Genomic DNA, 17,489 nt, shown 5'->3' with positions numbered 1-17,489 from the left:
TGTGTGACCAACTTTTTACTATTGATGCTGCCTATGCGGCATCAATAGTAAAAAGATCTAATGTTAAAAATAATTAAAAAAATTAAAAATAGTTATATACTCACCGTCCGTCAGCCCCTCGAATCCAGAACCGGCCTTTCCCGCTCCTCGCGACGCTCTGGTGTCCGTTCCATGTATTGCAGTCTCGCAAGATGATGACGTAGCCGCTACGTCATCATCTCGTGAGACCGCAATGCACTCTTGAGACCGGAGCACGCGAGAAACATCGGTGCGAAGCGGGGGCCAACGGAAGGTGAGTATATAACTCTTTTTTATTTTAATTCTTTTTTTTAACAGGGATATGATGCCCACATTGCTATATACTGCGTGGGCTGTGCCGTATACTACGTGGGCTGTGCAATATACTGCATGGGCTGTGCAATATACTACGTGGTAAATATAGAAAAACTGACTGAACAGCCATCTAGTCTGAACTGGTGCATAACCAAAAAGTCTTACATAGCAAATAGATAATGGCTGCACTCAAGTTTATTGTGCTAAAGCAAGGAAATGTGCAATACATGAAATGTGAACAGCATAATGGCTTGTGAAATTTATGAAAAAACACATGAGATTTTTAGCACAAAATTTGGCCAAATATTGTGAGCCCATTCACCAAACGTCAAGGTAATCTCAGATCGAATGGGTAACTAACCTGTCTGCCTAGTGTGAACACTTACCTATGGCTAATAAAATGGTAAAGCCTGTATTTATAGAGGAGGTTAGAACCAACTGTGTTTGGATGTAGTTAAAATCACAGCATGGTGAAGGGCGGGGCGTTCAAGTCAGAAAAAGCAATACATAGTAAATATAGAAAAACTGACTGAACAGCCATCTAGTCTGAACTGGTGCATAACCAAAAAGTCTTACATAGCAAATAGATAATGGCTGCACTCAAGTTTATTGTGCTAAAGCAAGGAAATGTGCAATACATGAAATGTGAACAGCATAATGGCTTGTGAAATTTATGAAAAAACACATGAGATTTTTAGCACAAAATTTGGCCAAATATTGTGAGCCCATTCACCAAACGTCAAGGTAATCTCAGATCGAATGGGTAACTAACCTGTCTGCCTAGTGTGAACACTTACCTATGGCTAATAAAATGGTAAAGCCTGTATTTATAGAGGAGGTTAGAACCAACTGTGTTTGGATGTAGTTAAAATCACAGCATGGTGAAGGGCGGGGCGTTCAAGTCAGAAAAAGCAATACATAGTAAATATAGAAAAACTGACTGAACAGCCATCTAGTCTGAACTGGTGCATAACCAAAAAGTCTTACATAGCAAATAGATAATGGCTGCACTCAAGTTTATTGTGCTAAAGCAAGGAAATGTGCAATACATGAAATGTGAACAGCATAATGGCTTGTGAAATTTATGAAAAAACACATGAGATTTTTAGCACAAAATTTGGCCAAATATTGTGAGCCCATTCACCAAACGTCAAGGTAATCTCAGATCGAATGGGTAACTAACCTGTCTGCCTAGTGTGAACACTTACCTATGGCTAATAAAATGGTAAAGCCTGTATTTATAGAGGAGGTTAGAACCAACTGTGTTTGGATGTAGTTAAAATCACAGCATGGTGAAGGGCGGGGCGTTCAAGTCAGAAAAAGCAATACATAGTAAATATAGAAAAACTGACTGAACAGCCATCTAGTCTGAACTGGTGCATAACCAAAAAGTCTTACATAGCAAATAGATAATGGCTGCACTCAAGTTTATTGTGCTAAAGCAAGGAAATGTGCAATACATGAAATGTGAACAGCATAATGGCTTGTGAAATTTATGAAAAAACACATGAGATTTTTAGCACAAAATTTGGCCAAATATTGTGAACCCATTCACCAAACGTCAAGGTAATCTCAGATCGAATGGGTAACTAACCTGTCTGCCTAGTGTGAACACTTACCTATGGCTAATAAAATGGTAAAGCCTGTATTTATAGAGGAGGTTAGAACCAACTGTGTTTGGATGTAGTTAAAATCACAGCATGGTGAAGGGCGGGGCGTTCAAGTCAGAAAAAGCAATACATAGTAAATATAGAAAAACTGACTGAACAGCCATCTAGTCTGAACTGGTGCATAACCAAAAAGTCTTACATAGCAAATAGATAATGGCTGCACTCAAGTTTATTGTGCTAAAGCAAGGAAATGTGCAATACATGAAATGTGAACAGCATAATGGCTTGTGAAATTTATGAAAAAACACATGAGATTTTTAGCACAAAATTTGGCCAAATATTGTGAGCCCATTCACCAAACGTCAAGGTAATCTCAGATCGAATGGGTAACTAACCTGTCTGCCTAGTGTGAACACTTACCTATGGCTAATAAAATGGTAAAGCCTGTATTTATAGAGGAGGTTAGAACCAACTGTGTTTGGATGTAGTTAAAATCACAGCATGGTGAAGGGCGGGGCGTTCAAGTCAGAAAAAGCAATACATAGTAAATATAGAAAAACTGACTGAACAGCCATCTAGTCTGAACTGGTGCATAACCAAAAAGTCTTACATAGCAAATAGATAATGGCTGCACTCAAGTTTATTGTGCTACGTGGGCTGTGCAATATACTGCTTGGGCTGTGCAATATACTACGTGGGCTGTGCTATATACTGCGTGGGCTGTGCAATATACTATGTGGGCTGTGCAATATACTACGTGGGCTGTGCAATGTACTACGTGGGCTGTGCAATGTACTATGTGGGCTGTGCAATATACTGCGTGGGCTGTGCAATATACTACATGGGCTGTGCAATATACTACATGGGCTTTGCAATATACTACGTGGGCTGTGCAATGTACTATGTGGGCTGTGCAATGTACTACATGGGCTGTGCTATATACTATGTGGGCTGTGCAATATGCTACGTGGCCTGTGTTATACACTATGTGGCCTGTGTTATACACTACGTGGGCTGTGTTATACACTAATTGGCCTGTGTTATACACTACGTGGGCTGTGTTATACACTACATGGGCTGTGTTATACACTATGTGGGCTGTGTTATACACTACGTGGGCTGTTTTATACACTATGTGGGCTGTGTTATACACTACGTGGGCTGTGTTATATACTGTGTGTGTGGGCTGTTATATACTATGTGAGCTGTGTTATATTCTACGTGGGCTGTTATAAACTACGTGGCTGTTATATGCTATGTGGGCTGTTATACACTCCATGGGCTGTGCTATATACTACGTGGCTGTGCTATATACTCCGTGGGCTGTGCTATATACTCCGTGGGCTGTGCTATATACTACGTGGCTGTGCTATATACTACGTGGCTGTGCTATATTTTACGTGGCTGTTCTATATACTTCGTGGCTGTGCTATATACTACGTGGGCTGTTATATACTACATGGCCGGCCGCGAACAATCAGCAACAGGCGCAGTCCGGCCGCGAATTGGCGCGGGTGGCTGTGCTATATACTATGTGGCTGTGCTATTTACTACGTGGGCTGTTATATACTACATGGCCGGCCGCGAACAATCAGCAACAGGCGCAGTCCGGCCGCTAATTGGCGCGGGATTTGAACCACGCTTCGCTAATTGGTCGCGGCCGGCTGAATCCTGTGTATTCAATGTATTATTCTAAAATCTTCATAAATAAACTACATACATATTCTAGAATACCCGATGCGTTAGAATCGGGCTACAATCTAGTTAAGTTATAAAGAAACAACAATTGAAATGTAAACAAATTCCTTTAGAGGACTTCCTTGAAGGTTATAACCATGGAAGTATAATTTTTCTGCATTTTAACGGTGTTTGTGAATCCACTACACAATATTATGCATGTCTTGTGAATGTTGGACTGACAGAATGATATTTTATGTAAGTTTTGTATTCTTTGATGATAAGTGCCAATTTCTCATTAGATGGAAGTCAATATTCTACTAATTGTTCAGAACTGTACAAGGAATTTGGTAACTGTTAATAGGGCTTCAATGGATAGTCTTCTTACCAGCTACTCCACTAAGAAGGTCACAGGGAATGCCAGGGAACGCTTTAATTTCCACCCATTTTTTCCTGCATAGGGATTTGGTTTTCCCTGCATAGGTTCTCTGGGTTGTTGTGAGCAGCCAGTGAAGCAATAAAATAGTTAATTAACCAGGTCAAAACCAGAGGGGAAGGAAACAATGGAGGAATCAGAAGGCATGGGCTAGGCCAGGAAGGTCACCGGGAACAAGTTCAAAATATCAGACAGACCAAAGAAAGTCTCCACAGTCCAGGGTTAAGTCCATTTCTGCACTGCTTAACCTCTTGGATTGCTGGTTTGGTTAAATAATCCAGGTCAGGAAACATATTAGTTAGGACAGTGTTGAACTGGGGAGCCAATGGCCCACCAGTAACTAACTCCAGGTCCTCACTTTTCAGCTACATGCAAATGTGACATTATCCTCAATCCCAAATTTATGTAACAAAGAACTCAGTAAATTGTTAAATGAATAAGATGCTGCCTTTGTCTGTACATAGTGATTCATGTATATTGTGCCCAGTGCTGCTCATATAGGAGGGTGGTGTCTCACTCTTGTACAGGGGCCCATCGGAGGATTTTCCTGTTCTCCTGTGGGCCCCAGTCTAAACCTGAATCAAGAGAAATCATACCAGAAGCCATAATACAAGGAAATAACTGCCACTGATAGGAATAGGGCGCCTTGTCCTGCCCTTGGCTACTAAACTGTCATTAGTGGCCATCAGGAGGAGACTGAGAGGGTCTGACAGGGCAGTATGCATGCTGGTCATTATGTACATACATGGTAAAATGCATTACCTAGGTGATGCGCACATTACCCAAAAAGGCTCTGGGGCAAGGCGAGTAAATAAAGTGAGTATGTGACACTGATCTGATGATTTTGTACATTCGATAACATATCCTGCAGTAGTCTCAAGCATTTTTTTTTAACACTTTCATGTGATTTCTGCAGCTCCCCCCGGCTCTTCATGATAACCTGAAAAGGAGGGTTGTTGAACGATACAAAAAATCTCTTTTCAGTCTCCAGAGCAATCCCTGCAACCTGAAAGCAGAAATTCAAAAGGTATACATTCCTAGGATCAAATGAATATCATGTATTGGAAATATTATTTCCTCTCTCCAGTTAATTTGATTTTATAAGTAGAAATTAGTGATACAAATGTTTCTACAATTACATCATCCTTTACAACCGGTATACTTGTTTTGATATCACACTAATATCCCACTTTACCCTCCTTGTTGGCACAATCCTTATGCTGTGAAGATTTTTCCTTTCCTTGTCTCACTGACATCCTACATCTCATCTTCCTGTTTGTGTGACATAACACTCTCTATATGTGTATGTTACACTGTTTGCATTTACATCAGTTACATTGCATAACACAAGTACATATAGCAATTAATAATTTGCTTTCATTAGCCTCTATGTACTTTTCATTGGTTGTGCTATATTTCTGATAAATGGATATATACTGTATATATATACAATTTCCAGCGATGAGTGACTCATCCCTTACACCTGATTGTCATCCCATCGTCCCATTGATTGAAAGCACCAGACTGTGATTTCACATTCAACTTTTCTGCTAATCCTAAAAGTTCACCTACTTTTGTTTCTCACAGACATGTTCATCATGTAAAAAACGACAGGCTAATATTTTTCTCTCATTTGTTTGGTTTGGGTTTCTTTATCTACTTTTAGGGCTTGTGTGAAAATCTGATATAGTTTTAGGTGAAATTTAAGCATCAAAAAATGGATAAGTCTTCATTTTCTGTTATATGTATGTGTATGTATATGTGCATATAGTATATATGGTTTACCGAGGGAAGAAAATTGCTAGAATGGGAAGTATAGATGTCCTGGAGTTCAAGTTATTTACAATCTCACCTATCCTTCCCAAGTGGCAATATATAAGGTCACCCTTTTATCTCTAGAGTGTTAAACATCAAATGTGTTCCCTTGTTAATGCCCCTCTTTCCATGAATGCACATGATTGCATGTCCTTGTATCCAAGGACAGTGCTGCTAATGCCCTTCATGGATATTCCAGACAAACATCTCTGAATAAATTTTGAAGGTGGACATTTAGCGCATCATGGGTCGCTGACGCTGTACATATTATTTTTAAAATAAAAGATACTTATGAAATCAGAGAACCTGTAAGTTATTTTTACATAAAACTTCATACTATTATCGAGATTAAATTAAACAGCTATTGAAACAAAAGCACTTATTAGAAATTATGGAAGTTGTGGAATATTTTTTCCTATTTATATAAAAAAATAAGTTTGCTTTTGTTGCCATTTTTCCAGACTTGTAACAATTTCACTTTTTAGTCAATGGAGCTGTGTGAAGGCGGGTTTTTTGTGGGTCGAGCTGCCGCCTTTTATTACCATTTTGGGGTAAATACAACATACTGATCACTTCTTAATGAATTTTTTCACTGAGTTGCGGTGACTAAGAACCTGCAATCACTTCATTTGACAATCCCATAGGGATTTGATCCTGCAATCACCCAATAGCTTTGTTCTATATACTGCACTACCGTACTGTTGTATAAGTTAAATCACTGCCTCCTATGAATCCCAGCCACAGGCACACCATCATGACAGGTACAGGTGTTTTCACAGACCCAAGACTGTTATGGCAACCCATTGGCACCCTGCAAACTCATTACTGGGGAGGTTGATGGGTATGTAGAATGGTGGTGATTCCTCTACTTTAAATGCTACTGTCAGAGGTGGACAGTGGAATTTAAGAGGTTAACAGCAGCAGGCACAGCTCGGGTCCACAGACTAGTGTCAGAGGGAGAACCTGACTATGTATCACAGCCATTATCTGCTGACATTAATGCAAGCTCAATATCTTGACTTGTATCAAAGTAATGGTACGTCATATGTAATGAAGAGGTTAAAAGGAAGCCATCATCAGAAAATGACCTATTGTTTTATTTGAGTTTCTGTTCCTTTTTTATTTTAGAAGTTTATTCTATTATTTTTTAATATTAAGATCATTATTTTAAAAAATAATTAGTAATCTTGCAATTTTTAAACTGGCCCCTGAGAATCTGTTCATCCAGGAAGAGTTTTCAGCAGGCTCCTTATCAGAAGATGCAGGATCAGAATGACAGTAACACCTCTCCACACAGCTAATAACACAGGATCCACCAATCACAATAGGTGATGTCACTGCTGACCCAGCTCCCTCTCCTTTCGCAGTGACCTGTGCACATGCTCATGACATGATTAAAAGCAAAATATAGTCAAACTCTGTTCATTGTGGCTATGTACACATGTTATTTCCGGAAACAGCAGAAAGTTTTGAGTAAAAATAAGGCCCATTGGCAAGTGTGAAAATTGAAATTTTTTTTTTTTAGTAGACATTGTGATTTGGGAAAAAACATTGCCGAGAATTAAAAAAACATACAGTACATTCAGTACAAAAACTTGATTTAAAAAATAAGTAATATTCTGATGATAGCTTTTCTTTAAGAGTTGTCATAAGTCTTCAGGGCCTCCCACACTAACAATCTCATGACTGGTACTTTTCAAAAGACGTATTATGAAGATGATTATAGATTTCCTAGGTGAGTATATTTTAATTGATGCTCAACGCATTAATCAGATGACTAAGACTTTTGTCCTATACACTTCACAAGCGCAACATTAACAAAAAAAACTTGTGTCTGTAATATAATCCCAGTTGTATTTACTCACATCAGCATCCTCTGTGCTTCATAGTACAAAATTTTCATCTTCCATAGTTAATATCATCCAGTTGTCCTATGAAGAACACACTCAATCAATTTGACACCATTAGTCACTCCATTAGCAAAGCCAGGAACACCTACATTATTAATGACAGCTTCTTTTCACCATCAAAAGTAGCCACTCTCAATGTGGTTTTCTTTTATCTTGGTAAGATTATGAAATAAGGAAACAATTTTCTTTTCAAACAGATTAAATATATTTTTTTTTCTCAAAAATCAGTTATCGTTAAATATAATTAATATGATTTACAGAAGTAACTGTTTTGAAAATGAAAGGTGCACACACACCTCTTTTGCCTTTTAAATAAGGGAAACAAAAACTGAGGGAACAGAAGTAACAATGAGCTATTTGAGGAACAGTATGTACATCTCACAATACGTGCGTGCAAATGGGAGTAAAATTGTAACCCCTTAGTAACAATGGCTCCTTATTTCTGAAAATAATAGTACGTAGTCACCTCCAAATGCATAACACACCGCAAGATTAGTTTCACACGTCCGACATTCATGATCTTAGTATGGACCTCAATGTCTAGACCATCTGTGAGTCTCTTGGCCCCACCTCAGCTGCCACACTTAGGCCTATTGAGTTAAGGTCAAGAGACTTGCATCTGGTTCAGACATTGCTTTCCCTTCACAGACTCATTAAAGGGAACCTGTCACCCTCAAAATCGAAGATGAGCTGAGCCCACCGGCATCAGAGGCTTATCTACAGCATTCTGTAATGTATCCTGAAAGATGAGAAAAAGAGGTTAGATTATACTCACCTGGGTGGGCGGTCGGATCCGATGGGCGTCGCTGTCCGGGGCCTCCCATCTTCTTACGATGACATCCTCTTCTTCTCTTCACTCTGCGGCTCTGGCGCAGGTGTACTTTGTCTGCCCTGTTGAGGGCAGAGCAAAGTACTGCAGTGTACAGGCACCGGGAAAGGTCAGAGAGGCACGGCACCTGCGCACTGCAGAACTTTGCTCTGCCCTCAACAGGGCAGGCAAAGTATGCCTGCACCAGAGCCGCAGTGTGAAGAGAAGAAGAGGACATCATCCTATGAAGATAGGAGGTCCCGGACTGCGACGCCCATGGGACCAGACCGCAACGGGACCGCCCCTGGGTGAGTATAATATAACCTCTTTTTCTCATCTTTCAGGATACATCGGGGGCTTATCTACAGTATTACAGAATGCTGTAGATAAGCCCCTGATGCCAGTGGGCTTAGCTCATCTTCGATTTTGGGGGTGACAGGTTCCCTTTAAGCTGGTCTGAAAGGAATAAAGTGCACAGCACAGTTCCTATAAAGTTTTATTGAGGAATATAGGTGCAAGTACGATGACAGCTGCAGCCCACAACTCAGTTTATGCCTCCCCAAGAAAAGAGCAAAAAAACCTGTTTTATATTTATTTTTTTATTTAATAAAAAAATTATAAACTGCAATGAATAACCGAACAGCTACTATATGGCACAAATTCAATTAACAATGGCCAGATCAAAACAGTCCAACCAGGAAAATTCTGGATGATTATACTCGTTTGATAGAATTGAACGTGGGATTATCATATTGAGTTTCTGTACACATTTTTGCATTCCTAATAGGATCTCTTTATCCATTTGCACAGTTACACTTGAGCCTTTGACAGTGGAAACATGTTATGATATTCTGTTGGTTCTTCTTGTTAGATTTGTGCTCATTTACATACCACTTTTGTTATTGGACACTATCACTACATTTTGTGTTAATATGTTGCTGCAAGTGTCATAGGTGCCAGGAGCCATAGATGTTGATTATATATTAACATGTGTATTACTCTTATGGTATATATGGTTGTGCACCTGGGCTTACTTTTAGTTATCTATAAAGCAAGAAAGTTTACTTCTTGGCTCTTGTTTGTGTCTGACTTTTAATGTGTATATTGATACTGGCTAAGAAAAGAAATTTATTAATGGAATATTCCCAGAGTAGAAAGTTACAATGGCATGTTAAAGTTTGGGCACCCCTGTTCAAAATTACAGTTATTGTGAACAGTTAAGCAAGTTGAAGATTAAACTAAATCTAAAAGGCCTAAAGTTAAAGATTACACATTTCCTTTGTATTTTAGGCCAAAAAAATATACCATATATACTCGAGTATAAGCCGACACGAGTATAAGCCGACCCCCCTAATTTTGCCACAAAAGACTGGGAAAACTTAATGACTCGAGTATAAGCCTAGGGTGGAAAATGTGGCAGCTACCGGTAAATGTCAAAAGTAAAAATAGATACCAATAAAAGTAAAATTAATTGAGACATCAGTAGGTTAAGTGTTTTTGAATATCCATATTGAATCAGGAGCCCCATATAATGCTCCATAAAGTTTATGATGGCCCCATAAGATGCTCCATCTTAAAATATGGCCCATTTAATCCTGCATAAAGGTTAATAATGGCCCCATAAGATGCTCCATAGACACATTTGCCCAATATAATGCTGCACAAATGTTGATTATGGCCCCATAAGATGCTCCATAAAGATATTTGCCCCATATAATGCTGCACAAAACTTGACTATGGCCCCATAAGATGCTTCATACAGACACTTGCCCCATATAATGCTCCACAAACATTAATTATGGCCCCATAAGATGCTCCATAAAGATATTTGCCCCATATAGTGCTGCACAAACGTTGAATATGGCCCCATAAGATGCTCCATAAAGATATTTGCGCCATATAGTGCTGCACAAACGTTGATTATGGCCCCATAAGATGCTCCATAAAGATATTTGTGCCATATAGTGCTGCACAAACATTGATTATGGCCCCATAAGATGCTCCATAAAGTTTATGGTGGGCCCCATAAGATGCTCCATACAGACACTTGCCCCATATAGTGCTGCACAAACCTTGATTATGGCCCCATAAGATGCTCCATACAGACACTTGCCCCATATAATGCTCCACAAAAGTTACTTATGGCCCCATAAGATGCTCCATAAAGATATTAACCCCATATAGTGCTGCACAAACGTTGATTATGGCCCCATAAGATGCTCCATACAGACACTTGCCCCATGTAGTGCTGCACAAACCTTGATTATGGCCCCATAAGATGCTCCATACAGACACTTGCCCCATATAATGCTCCACAAATGTTAATTATGGCCCCATAAGATGCTCCATAAAGATATTTGCACCATATAATGCTGCACAAATGTTAGTTATGGCCCCATAAGATGCTCCATAAAAATATTTGCCCCATATAGTGCTGCACAAACGTTGATTATGGCCCCATAAGATGCTCCATTAAGATATTTGCCCCATATAGTGCTGCACAAATGCTGATTATGGCCCCATAAGATGCTCCATAAAGATATTTGTGCCATATAATGCTGCACAAACGATTATGGCCCCATAAGATGCTCCATACAGACACTTGCCCCTTTTGCTGTTACTGCGATAAAAAAAAAAAATCACATACTCACCTCTCCATCGCTCAGGCCCCCGGCACTTTCAATATTCGCCTGACTTTGTCCCGGCACCGCTCCATCTTCAGCGTCTTCTGCACTGATGTTCAGGCAGAGGGCGCGTGCTAACCACGTCATCGCGCCCTCTGACCTGAGCGTCACTGCAGAAGATGCTGAAGACGAAGCGGCGCCGGTATGAGTAGCAGGTGAATATCGCGCAGTGCTCCCCTCTCTTTTATGCTCACCTGCTCCTGGCGCGGTGCAGTCCCTGGTTCCCCGGTGCCGCAACTACTTCCTGTATTGAGCGGTCACCGTTAAGCTCATTACAGTAATGAATATGCGGCTCCGCCCCTATGGGGTATGAAAATCTCGTCTTATACTCGAGTATATACGGTATGTATTTTCATCTTTTACATTTTTAAAATTGCGAAAAGGAAAATGGGCTGATGCAAAAGTTTGTGCACCCTGCAACATTATTACCTAGTAGCACCCCCTTTTGAAAGTATCACAGCACAGCTTGTAAACACTTTTTTTCGCCAGAAATGAGTGTTGCAATTCTTGTTTGAGGGATTTTCTTTCTTTCTTCCTTGGAAAATTCTTCCGGTTTTGTGAGATTCCTTTGTTGTTTTGCATGCACTGCTATTTTCAGGTCTATCCATAGATTTTCAATGATGATCAGATTAGGGGACTGTGAAGGCCATTGTAAAACCTCCAGCTTTGACATGTGTTTAGGATCATTATCCATTTGTAGAGGCCATCCTCTTCTCTCAACCTCTGCTTTTTTACAGATTGTGTTATGTTTTCATCAAGAATTTGTTGAAATTTCAGTTAATTCATTGTTCCTTCTAGCCGTGAAATGTTCCCCCTGGCATTGGCTACAACACAACCCCCAAGCATGGTTGATCCACCCACATACTTAATGGTTGGCGAGATGTTCTCTTCTTGAAATTCTTTGCCTTTTTTTCTCCACACATACCTTTGATCCTTGTGGCCAAATAGTTGTATTTTAACCTCATTGGCCCACAGTACTTGTTTCCAAAATGCATCAGGCTTGTTTAGATGTTCTTTTACATACTTATGTTCCTGATTTTTACGGTGAGGACACAGGAGAGGTTTTCTTCCATGAAGGACATATTTGTGCAAGTGTCTCTGAACAGTAAAGCAATGTATCAGAACTCGAGAGTCTGGTGAATCTTTCTGAAGATTTCTTTTTTTTTTTGCAGTCAAGCAGGTGTTCCAATTTGTCTCTCTACCAATTCCTGGAGCAGCTCTCACTAAAATTTTGCTTCTTCTTCCAGACTTTATCTTGACCAGTGTTCCTGTTAACTGCCACTTCTTAATTACAATTCTGACTGCTGAAGGAGCAACTTGAAACACTTTGCTATCTTCTTATAGCTTTCTCCTGCTTTGTGAGCCTCTACCATTTTTATTTTCAGAGTGCTAGCCAGCTGCTTGTATGAACGCATTACTGCTGGTTTTTGGCATTAGGTTAGAAGAAGCTGGGTTTTTATAAAGTTTGGAAATTTGGATTACCTGGCCTCTCCTAAAGATAATGAACAAGCCATAACCCTAACAGGCCAATTAAGGTCTGAAACTTTGGTCAAAGTTATCTGAGCACACAAATATCTAAGGGTGCCCAAACTTGTGCATCAGCTCATTTTCCTTTTTATAGTATACAAAATGTAAAAAATGACAGTATATATATATATATATATATATATATATATATATATATATATATTTAAAAAAATGTTTTTCCTACAATACAAAGGAAGCGTGTCATCTTTTACTTTAGGCCTTTTTTAACTTGCTTAACTGTTAAAAATAACAGTAATTTTGGCCAGTGGTGCCCAAACTTTTACATGCCACTGTAGCTGTGAAACCAGCACTGAATTCGAAAGCTCAGCATGATATTTTTGTGTCTCTCTCTGCCTTTTTTGTCACCTTGCTACTCATTCCTCCAACATCCTCCCATCTGTTTATAGTATAACAGGAGGTGTAACCTGATGCCTCTTTGTGCTGGAAGTCCATCTTGTCCTGAGCAAGATGGAGTTGAGTTGTTTTTTCAGAGTGGATAAATAGTATATGCAGGAGGGAAGAAGTTTCTCATAAGTTGAGAAAGAAGCATTAGATTTATTACAACGTTTCCTATAATGATTTGTGCTATTGATTCATGCAAAGTCTGTAGAAAGTACAGTTCCCATTTAAAGGGATACTGTCAGTAGAGAATGACTGTTCAAGCTAAGTCCCACCACTCGGTGCTTCACGGCTGAGCCAATCATTTAAATACGCCTTCCCACCTGTTTGATTTCCCTTAATTGTCACCCCTCTATTTTTTGATTGACATCTCTGGCTTCATTGGGGCAGAGAAGGGTGTAGATAGATAGAAACCAAGCAGGTGGGAAGGTATATATAAATGATTGTCCCCACCGTGAAGCAGAGAGCACCTCTACTTGGTTTGAAAAGTCATTCTCTGGTGACTGATTTCTTTTAATATCTTTCTTTTATATTGGTACTTTATATTTGTCTGTTTCAAGTTTTGCATAATATCAATGCACTAAACCACTATTCAGTCATAACACTGGACCATTTTATAGGTATCATGAAAATAACTATTTTTGTCTTTTTTAGGTTGTACAGGGTTCTCCTGAGATTATAGAATTCTTTGCTGATGACTGCCATGGATTACTACAGTCGTACGGGATGTCACTAATCTCTGAAGACAGGACAGGTTTGCTTAAAACCAACTCCTAAAACAACCCATAAAATAACATCTTGAACCCTGTTTACTTCTATTCCATGTTAATTGAACCTATGTAAGGGTCCTGGCCTTTTGATGATCGAATTATGGTTATTAAATTACCCACAAGGTTAATAATTTGGAGAAAATGTCCTAGGCACTTAGATGAGAGAATATATATTCAGGCACAATTAGGGACTAGGGACATCATAAAAAGCTTACGCTATCATGTTTAAGACAAAATATAGATAAAATATTTGATTGAAGGCTATTAGTGCTCATATAAAATTTAATTTACTGATTTTGTCATAATCAAAGCTGAGTACAGATCAAAGTGTCGCAATAAAAGAGAGGCACAATAAAAATGGTAATAATAAATTATGGCATAAAGCAGTGTTTTTCAAAGAATGTTCTGCCGGGGAGGTATGTGTGTATGTATCACTGCTGCTTTGATGTGCAGTTCTTTCTGTTTGTGTTCCCACTACAAGGCCGAATAATGTAACTAAATGCATCTTCTATTAGGGGTATAAATATGACAGCTGGCTGTAGCTCCAGCTTGACTCATCTTTTTCGTACTTGAATAGAATGTGAGCTAGTGATGTTTTCAGAGATGCGTAAAAGAACATTTCTGTAACTGGGGTGAATTAATGCCATGCACTTTATTTTTCATTTACAAATTTGGTGAAATGTCCTGCATGTTAAATTTAGTTTTGCTTCTCTGTGATGAATTGGATTTGAGTCTTTGGTTATATGTTTAAAGGGAACCTGTCACAAGAACTAACGCTATTAACCTGAAGATATGGGGTTAATTTGCAGGTTAATAATTTATGATGCTATCCAGCTCCCGCACGCAGCCAAATACAGAGGGGAGGAAATTAACATTATTTTCCCCTCCAGCATTCAGTTTCAGTCATAGAGGCGGGAATGCCACTGATTCAGTCACTGCTCTGAGAATACAGAGTGGCCGCTGTAACCACTGCCCCCGGCCCTGACTGACACTCCCTCTGTGTTGAGGCCGAGCTATCAGTCAGGGCCTAGGACATGATAACAGCAGTTGCTCTGTTGATCTCAAAACCGTGACTAAATCTGCGGCGCCCCCACCTCTGTGATTGAAACGGAATGCTGATGATTGGCGCGTGCGCAGTTGAACATTATGGGCAGAGACGTCTGCCCTTTCTATACTCTTCTTTCTCTTTGCGCATGCACTATTCTGCCGGTGCCTTTGACCTCTGTTCTCTGTTCACTTCCGGTTTCCCTGTTTCCGGTCCGGAACGGCTGTATGCCAATGCTCGTTTATCACCACTTACCAAGATATAAAAGGACGTTGACTGCGATTGGTAAGCTACTTCCCCTGACGAAGCGGTCTCAGAACCGCGATACGCGTTGGGTCCTCCCGCCTCCAGGCCCTGTTCCTCCCACTGGCCGTTCAGGTTATTGCTCCTTATCTTCTGGGCTTTCCCAGGCTTTGTGTGGTGTGCTGCCTGTTGTCCTCTTTGGGGGTATCCACGGCTGTGGGACCCCTGTTTTCATCCTTATTGCGGCCACACTGCCGTTTGCATTGGGACCGACATTTGTTGGTCATCTAGGGCAGTACTCACCTATGAGTAGTCCATATCTATTTTAAGGGGACTTGCATTTATTTTTCTTGTCTAAATATCTGCCGAGATTTTTTTATCTCTAGGACGTACATTCTTATTATAGTATGGTCGTTCCACCCAGTTGTATATCAGTACATGAAAACAGATACGGTGTTATGTGGGGTACATTTGGTTACACATGTATATTATACATTGTATTGTGAACAGGTCCATTGGGGGGAGTTCTCTCTTTCTGTCTTTGTATTGGTTTTAAATGTTTTTAGAAATTGTTACCAATAAAGTTGTTCCTTGTTTACACTCAATATTGGAGGTGTGCGGACTATGTAGTGGCTGCTTTTTGCTCTTTTCTTTATATGGTTATCTTTTAGCCACTTCTCTGCACACCCCCCCCCCCTGTTATTATTAGTGATTATTGAGTGGTGCGCCAGCACTATTGCTTTATGGGTTACTTCTTTGGAAACATCGTGCTGATGTTTTTTCTAGCTTGGCAGCACACAGTTTATTAGAACCTTTTTTTACATCTCTTATACACATTGTCTTATTTGTGTGGTTTCTAGGCGAGCATTTGGGTGCAGCGGTGATGGATTGGGATACTAGGGAGGCTGCATGGAGGGCCTCTGCGGCATTTACTGATACCACCCAGAACTGTCCAGACTCGGATTTTTCTCGCCTCACGTCAGAACTAATGACGGCTCAAAAACAAGGTATCAAATTATTATGGAACATTCGTTGTCTTGAGGAGTACCTCAAACTAAATTTGGTGCTGAGGGGACTGAGAATCCCTATTTTTCCAGCTTGGGAACCATCTGCTAGCTTCCGTAATACGTGGGAGGAAGGGTTACTGCGGTGCTCACATATCCTGATCAACATGTTGATCACACATGATAGGGAACTCCTGGCCCAGGTCAAATCTGAAATTAAGAATCTAGAAAGTGGTCTCAATAAATTTGACGAGACCTCCCAGGTCCAGCCCTTTATAGTCAAATTAAAGGAGGTTCTGGACAAATATGATAACGAAATTATGGACAAAAAGAAATCTAAATTTCTGAGAGATAAAGCAGACTTTGACCGGAAAGTTGCCTTTAATTGGAGACACCAGGGTAATCAACGTCAGGGTATGAATAACAAACAGAGCTCCACGGCACCGGCACCGAGTGCCTCTGGAATGGATGGACGGAGTTCAAGTGATTTTTTATCATCCGCGGAGAGCGAACCAGAATCAGGGCCAGGACAAGGCGAGGACGTAGGAAGCATAGGTCTCTTCACTCGGGTTACAAGGAACAGGAACTACAGGCCAACATACAATTACCAACGGAAGAGGAATCGCAAGTGACCACACTGCCACTCCATAACATCTGTGAGTATGCCAACCTGAATGGGAATGATACCTTACAAATTATTAATTTATCCCAATATCAGCTAACCACTATTGAAGCTTCGGTTTTGAGGAGGGGGCTTACTGTTATGGTTCTCAATGGCAAGAGAACATAGCCCAGCATACATAGGAACTAGCTCTTGGAAGGATGGAAACTTAAACTGACCATGAACTAAACCTGCCGCACAACTAACAGTAGCCGGGTAGCGTAGCCTGCGTTTTATCCCTAGACGCCCAGCGCCGGCCGGAGGACTAACTAATCCTGGCAGAGGAAAATATAGTCCTGGCTCACCTCTAGAGAAATTTCCCCGAAAGGCAGACAGAGGCCCCCACATATATTGGCGGTGATTTAAGATGAAAATGACAAACGTAGTATGAAAATAGGTTTAGCAAAATCGAGGTCCGCTTACTAGATAGCAGGAAGACAGAAAGGGTACTTTCATGGTCAGCTGAAAACCCTATCAATACACCATCCTGAAATTACTTTAAGACTCTAGTATTAACTCATAACATCAGAGTGGCAATTTCAGATCACAAGAGCTTTCCAGACACAG

General features: G+C 40.2%; 1 protein-coding gene across 5 annotated transcripts in view; it reads left to right on the top strand.

The window, feature by feature from the left end:
* The window catches only part of NEK10 (NIMA related kinase 10), a 407,343-nt gene that overhangs the window by 372,026 nt on the left and 17,828 nt on the right, over positions 1–17,489 (top strand). For all 5 annotated transcript variants that reach the window (XM_077268950.1, XM_077268949.1, XM_077268946.1 and 2 more), the window contains 2 exons: positions 4,973–5,083; positions 13,854–13,953. In XM_077268950.1, the coding sequence (XP_077125065.1) occupies positions 4,973–5,083; positions 13,854–13,953 (211 nt within the window). The remainder of the gene's footprint in view (positions 1–4,972; positions 5,084–13,853; positions 13,954–17,489) is intronic.

The sequence above is a fragment of the Ranitomeya variabilis genome, chromosome 6, assembly GCF_051348905.1.
Source record: "Ranitomeya variabilis isolate aRanVar5 chromosome 6, aRanVar5.hap1, whole genome shotgun sequence".
Lineage (NCBI taxonomy): Eukaryota > Metazoa > Chordata > Amphibia > Anura > Dendrobatidae > Ranitomeya > Ranitomeya variabilis.
The sequence above is the reverse complement of the archived record's forward strand: the minus strand, read 5'-3'. Positions and strand labels throughout refer to the sequence as shown.